This window comes from Triticum dicoccoides, chromosome 1A (genome assembly GCF_002162155.2).
Source record: "Triticum dicoccoides isolate Atlit2015 ecotype Zavitan chromosome 1A, WEW_v2.0, whole genome shotgun sequence".
Taxonomy (NCBI): domain Eukaryota; kingdom Viridiplantae; phylum Streptophyta; class Magnoliopsida; order Poales; family Poaceae; genus Triticum; species Triticum dicoccoides.
Genome location: NC_041380.1, coordinates 165,546,321 through 165,553,461, shown reverse-complemented (window position 1 = coordinate 165,553,461; position 7,141 = coordinate 165,546,321). Strand labels below are relative to the sequence as shown.

The window sequence follows — 7,141 nt, the reverse complement described above, 5'->3', positions numbered from 1 at the left end:
ATAAAAGGGGGGAGGAGGTGGTGGTGGACGGCCGAGGGGGGCACGCCAGGGGGGTCCTGCTAGGACTCTGTTCCTAGTAGGATTCCGCCCCCTCCTTCCATCTAACGGAGAGGGGAAAGGGGAAAGGAGGGAGAGGGAGAAGGAAAGGGAGGCCGCGCCCCCACCCCTTGTCCAATTCGGATTGGGCTTGGGGGCGCCACCTCATGTGGCAGCCTACCTCTCTCCACTATGGCCCAATAGGCCCATTAACTTTCCCGGGGGTTCCGGTAACCTCCCGGTACTCCAAAAAATCCCCGATCTTCTTCGGAACCATTCCGGTGTCCGTATATAGCCTTCCAATATATGAATCTTTACCTCTCAACCATTTTGAGACTCCTCGTCATGTCCGTGATCTCATCCAGGAATCCGAACAAACTTCAGTCATCAAAACACATAACTCATAATATAAATCGTCATCGAACGTTAAGCGTGCGAACCATACAGGTTCGAGAACTATGTAGACATGACCGAGACACATCTCTAGTTAATAACTAATAACGGAACCTGGATGCTCATATTGGCTCCTACATATTCTACGAAGATCTTTATCGGTCAAACCGCATAACAACATACGTCATTCCCTTTGTCATCGGTATGTTACTTGCCCGAGATTTGATCGTCGGTATTATCATACCTAGTTCAATATCGTTACCGGCAAGTCTATTTACTCCTTCCTTAATGCATCATCCCATAACTAACTCATTAGTCACATTGCTTGCAAGGCTTATAGTGATGTGCATTACCGAGAGGGCCCAGAGATACCTCTCTGATACACAGAGTGACAAATCCTAATCTCGATCTATGCCAACTCAACAAACACCTTCGGAGACACCTGTAGAGAATCTTTATAATCACCCAGTTACGTTGTGACGTTTGATAGCACACAAAGTGTTCCTCCGGTATTCGGGAGTTGCATAATCTCATAGTTAGAGGAATATGTGTAAGTCACGAAGAAAGCAATAGCAATAAAACTAAACGATCATTACGTTAAGCTAACGGATGGGTCTTGTCCATCACATCATTCTCTAATGTTGTGACCCGTTGATCAAATGACAACACATGTCTATGGTCAGGAAACTTAACCATCTTTGATTAACGAGCTAATCAAGTAGAGGCATACTAGGGACACTTTATTTGTCTATGTGTTCACACATGTACTAAGTTTCCGGTTAATACAATTCTAGCATGAATAATAAACATTTATCATGATATAAGGAAATATAAATAAGAATTTTATTATTGCCTCTAGGGCATATTTCCTTCAATATCAAGTGCATATCAGGATGTTCAGTTCCATCTCCTGCATAAGTATTAGCTAGCAGTTGTTCTATCATACCTGAAGGAATTTCATAACCAATATTTTCAGTAGGTGCAGTAGGTTGAGGGGCAACAAATTGTGGTTCCGGTCGAGGTGAAGATACCCCGAACAAACCCATCAAAGGATGGTTCTCCATAGTAACAAGTGATAATAAATTTCAGCACGTAGTAATAATTTTTCCTTACCAATTTCCAGTTAGCAAGAGCGCTTCACTCCCCGACAACGGTGCCAGGAAAGAGCCTTGATGACCCACAAGTATAGGGGATCAATCGTAGTCCTTTCGATAAGTAGGAGTGTCGAACCCAACGAGGAGCAGAAGGAAATAACAAGTGGTTTTCAGCAAGGTAATCTCTGCAAGCAATGAAATTATCGGTAACGAGTAGTTTGATAGCAAGGTAATTTGTAACGAGCAAGTTACTTTCATCATAATAAGCGAAGCATTCTTGAGGGTCTTTTATAATAAGGTAGTAACGTAGCCCAATCCTTTTGTGGCAAAGGACGGACCAAAACAATCTTTTATAATAAGTGAAACGTTCTTGAGGGTACACGAAAATTTCATCTAGTCACTTTCATCATGTTGGTTCGATTTTGTTCGCTACTTTGATAATTTGATATGTGGGTGGACCGGTGCTTAGGTGCTATTCTTACTTGAACAACATCCTACTTATGATTAACCCCCTCGCAAGCATCCGCAACTACGAGAAAAGTATTAAGATAAAATCTAATCATAGCATTAAACTTTTGGATCCAAATCAGTCCCTTACGAAATAGCACATAAACTAGGGTACAAGCTTTTGTCACTCTAGCAACCCATCATCTAATAACTACTCCACAATGCATTCTCTTAGGCCCAAATATGGTGAAGTGCCATGTAGTCGATGTTCACACAACACAACTAAGGGAATCACAACATACATATCATCAAAATGTCGAACACATATCAAGTTCACATGATTACTTGCAACAAGATTTCTCTCGTGACCTCAAGAACAAAAGTAACTACTCACAAATGATAATCATGCTCAAGATCAAAGGGGTATTAAATAGCACAATGGATTTGAACATATAATCTTGCACCAAATAAACCATATAGTAATCAACTACAAGATGTAATCAACACTACTAGTCACCCACAGGTACCAATCTGAGGTTCCGGTACAAAGATTGAACACAAGAGATGAACTAGGGTTTGAGAGGAGATGGTGCTGTTGAATATGTTGATGAAGATTAGCCTCCCAAAGATGTGAGGGTTGTTGGTGATGATGATGACGATGATTTCCCCTCCGGGAGGGAAGTTCCCCCGGCAGAATCGTTCTGCCGGAGGGCAAAAGTGCTCCTGCCCAAGTTCTGCCTCGAGATGGCGGCGCTCCATCCCGAAAGTCCCCCCCTATTTTTTCTAGGTCAAAATGACTTATATACCAGAAGAGGGGCACCGGAGGTGGGCCGAGGAGGGCACAACCCACCAGGGCCCGCCTGGGCTGCCTGGCGCGCCCAGGTGGGTTGTGCCCGCCTGGTGGGCCCCCTTTGGTAGTTATTTGCTCCAATATTCCTCATATATTCCAACACAATTCTCCGTAAATTTTCATCTCATTTGGAGATGTGCAGAATAGGTGACTCTGACATAGCTTTTTCAGGTCCAGAATTCCAGATGTCGGCATTCTTCCTCTTTGTGTAAACCTTGCATATTAAGAGAGAAAAGGCATTAGAATGACTCCATAAAGCATTATTATGCATAAAAACATTATAAATAACAGTAAGAAAACATGATGCAAAATGGATGTATCAGCATGCATCTAGTATATCAAATTAACAAGAACGGAGTAACGCATTAAGAAAACATGATGTAGAGGGATAAATCCAAACAATATGGTAAAAACCCCATCTTTTTATCGTTAATCCTTACGCTTTAGGGCCGAACTAAAACCTTTTACTTGTGCTCTCCATTCATACTACCTTGATTCTCCATCCTTGTACACCCAAGTATTATATTTAATCCTCTTGCAAAAGCTTAAATAGTAAATATCTTTTGCACCGAAAGACAAGTTTACAATCCGCTTGGACCATTACATTTGTCCTGATGAGATCTATGAAATAAGATTAATATTGAGTGCATATTTTGATAAGTACTTTTCACTTTAAAATATGGTGAAACCAAAGTAAACTTCATTGGAACCATGACCGAGACAATTTATTGTGTAGATATGTTTAAAGAAACAAGAAACATTATGTTTTAAAAGTGCACACCAATGTTTCCTTGTGTTTCAATGTGCTTCAACCAATTTTGTTGGGTTTCACTGTGTTTTAGAGTAACATTTCATTGCGTTTTATAATATTTTACCCGGTTCCGCTGCGTGCCACAATTTTTCATTGTGTTTTCGTTCGCTTCAAACATGTATTAGGCATAGTTGATTTTCTTTTATAAAACAAGAATAAATTGTATGCATTTTCTTTAGGTATCGTCGTGTTTTAGAGTCAATGTAAATGTTTCACTTTGTGTCACTATGCTACCTTGTTTGTACATTATTATGACGTGCACCATAACGTTTATAGCATTCCAACGAATTTTGTTGGGTTTTATCATATTTTAGATTGAATTATAATGATCCATTTGCATGTGTGTCACCTTAACTTTTACCCTATCCTGATGTGCACCTCAAACGTTTTCGTTGCTTTTTGCGGGCGTCAGACCAATTTTGTTGGGTCTTGTCGTGTTTTGGAGCGCATATTTCATACAAGTCTAATTATGTTTTAGTACGTATCAAAATTCAAATTTGCCAAAACACATTGTATATCGTCCCAGGTAGAAATCAAAAGTGGACGTGAGATGCATGGACGCTATTTGCTCATTTCGGCCAAGCAGAGCAGAGGTCGTATGATTCTTTTAGGAAACGGAGGTTTCCAGTGAGATCCTTGCAAATTCCAAAGAGACCTTCTTTGCTTATTCTATGCCGGTGACTATCGTCGACAGCTCCTCTCCGTTTTACTACCGCGCAAGCAAACTTTTGTACTCCAGTACGATCGTATCGTATCCTATCCCACCAAGTGCCCGATCGTTGGCGCCATCATTTGATTTCCACGCAAATAATATATCGCGTAGCCACTCCATCAAACTTCTGGTGCTACTGCGGCAGTGACGCCGGCCTCCACGTCCTTGCTGCTGCTGCCGGAGCGGCTGTCGTCGTCCTTGCCACTCTCCTGCAGCTCCATGATAGGCTTCATCTTGCGGTCCGTGATGGCGATGGCGATGTCGTTGGGGAAAAGGTCGTGGAACACCAAGGCGTGCACCATGGTGGTGGCCAAGAGGCCCGTCACGGCGAGCGTGGCCAGCAGCGACAGCCCCACGCACAGCGCCTTGGTGAAGGCGTTGTCCACCACGGTGGCGTACCGGATGGACGCGATGGCCGCGCCGGTCATCGGGAACGTGTAAGCCCACCACGACAACGAGAACCTGAACCCTCTGAAGAAGTTGATCCGGACGGCCAGCGACGCGTAGAGGAACATGGCGATGAAGTAGGCGAGCTTGGCCCCCACGCCGAACTCGTCCACGATCTTGGCCCACGCCATGGACGCCACGCTCGGCGCCGCCACGAAGAGGAAGAAGACCGGGTGCAGGTCCTTGGGCAGCGTCGCGTTGGTGGGCAGCCGCTGGTACAGCGTCACGAACAGCACGGTGTAGTGCGCCACCCCGACGCCGAAGAAGAAGATGGGACCTTCCTTGAGCCCCATGGACGCGCCCATCAGCGCGCCCACGAAGTTGCCCACCACGGACAGGTGGTTGGACGGGTTGGCCACCTTGGACAGCCGCCTCTGCCCGCCGGACATCCACTGCCCGTAGATCTTGAGCTCCAGGCACAGAAACGGAGACATGAGCGCGTACCAGAGCCAGGTAGGCAGCTGGGTGGCCACGGAGGGGGGCACGCCCATGGCCAGGAACAGACACGCGATCCACGGCGCGAAGAAGAAGTTGACACGGATGGGGTGGTAGTACTCGCGACGGACGGCCTCGAAGAAGAAGACGATCTTGAATGCGTACGCGGCCGTGATGATGGACATGAGCCCCACGGAGATGAACCAAAGAACCAGGTTCACCTTGGGGTTCACGTGCAGGAACTCGGTCGGCGCCGCCGTCGCGATCGTCTTGTACAGGATCGCCTGGCTGCTGACCCCGAGGCACATACCGAATGCCGAGATGGGGAACCGGAGCAGGAACGGCCACTTCTTGTCCGCCGGCAGCGCCAGCTCCTCCGACGACTGAAGCAATCGATCGCACAAGTTTCAGAATCTTGAGACTCGAATGGGAGGGCAATGTGCATGATAATGTGATCGACCGATCGAAGAAGAAGAAGAAGAAGTAGTGGTACCTTGAGTTTGTCCAGCTCGGGTCCCTCCAGTGCGGCGAAGAAGCGATCAACGTTGTCGCCACTCACGGCTTCTCCCTGTCCCTGGGCGAACTCCTCCTCTTCGGGGGTGCTAACCGGCAGGCCGCCGCCGGCCAGATGGGTGATCTGCCGCTCCAGCTTCCCGGAAAACGTCTTGAACGAGTCGTAGCGCTTGTCCCGGTTCATCGTCCTGCCGCCCCGGCTACCCATCCGTCTCACGCCGTGGGTGGGCACCCCGCCGGGGTTCGGCTGCGACCGGAACATCACCCTGTGCGGCTGCGCGAACCTCACGTTCTGCGCCGGCTCCTGCGCCGCGTTGGACATGGCCTGCTTCCGCTCGTGCAAGTCGCCGCCGGGCGCCAAGAGGGGCTCGCCAAAGCCGGTCGGCGACGATGGCAGGCTGATCGACACGAGGTGCCCCGAGCGCTGCCCCGGCGGGTTGAACGGCGAGTCGAAAGCTGGGATCACCGCCTCGCTGCGCGGGGCCACGCGCTCCGGCGGGCGCATCTGCATCAAATTGAAATACATAGGCGATCGATCATGTCCAAGCTCCATTTCTTCTCAGGCGTGCCGTGATCCGTACGAGGGAGCGGAGCGGAAGACTGACTCACCCGGGCGGGGCGGCCCGTGTCGGGGTGAAGCACCGGTCTGGGGCTCTGCATCGGGGTGGTGGTGTCGAAGCCGTCGAGATGGGAAACCTCGACGTTGGCGAGGAGGGACGGCACCTCGCCGGTCTTGCTGCTTGTGTTGGCTTCCATGGCTCGCTCAGACGGCACCTGCACAGAGCGAGTGTGAGAACTAAGTGGAGTACAACTATACATCATCCAAGTCACCATCCTAACTTTCAAGTGCAAATCGATGTCTTTCTGCAAACTTAGTAGTGCCAAAGCCAAACTGTCCATGTCGCGCTGGACCAGCAGGCGATCAGCAGATTTGGCTTTATATTTCACCTTTGTGTATCTTAATAACGAAATGAAATCGGTAGAGCTTCTCTGCCTTGCCTAAAAATCCCAAAGAAAGAGTTGCATCCAAGTTGTTGAGTAACTCTGGGCGTTGTTAGGCTAGGCGGGCGGACAGGCATGGAAGTACGTACTCAGAGCATCAGCGTCAGAAGCACAAAACCCTTTTGATGAAGAGGGAGGAAAAACCTAGGAAGGCAGGCAGGGAACACAATGCAAGGTGGTGGACAAAGCATGTGCAAGTGCAAGCGGCGATTTGTGTTTGGCTTTTAAATAGGCAGATGCGCCGTTCGTATATGGTGATTAGTCGATGACTGGCTGGTTCGTTGGCTTGGCACTGGCCCCATCAGTGCGTGACACATCGCGTGGACACATCCTAGCTAGGACTAGGAGCTGTATGTTGTAAAAGCTATAAGATGGCTAAATATTATGTTGTATTAATCTGA

The 7,141-nt window shown here is 48.0% G+C and overlaps 1 protein-coding gene across 3 annotated transcripts; it reads right to left on the bottom strand.

The window, feature by feature from the left end:
- Window positions 1-4,193: 4,193 nt before the first annotated feature.
- Window positions 4,194-6,923, bottom strand: LOC119368718 (S-type anion channel SLAH3-like). Of its 3 annotated transcripts, none has more exons than XM_037633904.1 (4): window positions 6,738-6,923; window positions 6,348-6,512; window positions 5,719-6,243; window positions 4,194-5,608 (listed from the first exon to the last, which is right to left on the bottom strand). In XM_037633904.1, the coding sequence occupies exons 2-4, from the start codon at window positions 6,492-6,494 to the stop codon at window positions 4,463-4,465; spliced, it is 1,818 nt and encodes a 605-aa protein (XP_037489801.1). In that variant the 5' UTR covers window positions 6,495-6,512; window positions 6,738-6,923; the 3' UTR covers window positions 4,194-4,462. The 3 variants fall into 3 exon arrangements, with proteins under 3 accessions (XP_037489801.1, XP_037489804.1, XP_037489793.1); XM_037633907.1 differs by having other exon boundaries at window positions 6,830-6,923; XM_037633896.1 differs by lacking the exon at window positions 6,738-6,923 and having other exon boundaries at window positions 6,348-6,560.
- Between the last annotated feature and the right edge of the window lie 218 nt (window positions 6,924-7,141).

Bases quoted from the DNA above. Each gene is read 5' to 3' on its own strand.
- LOC119368718 (XM_037633896.1), bottom strand. From the start codon at position 6,560: ATGATGTATAGTTGTACTCCACTTAGTTCTCACACTCGCTCTGTGCAG. The intron at 6,244-6,347 runs GTGAGTCAGTCT...AATTTGATGCAG, and splicing joins ACACGGGCCGCCCCGCCCGG to ATGCGCCCGCCGGAGCGCGT. The intron at 5,609-5,718 runs GTACCACTACTT...CGATTGCTTCAG, and splicing joins CCGAGCTGGACAAACTCAAG to TCGTCGGAGGAGCTGGCGCT.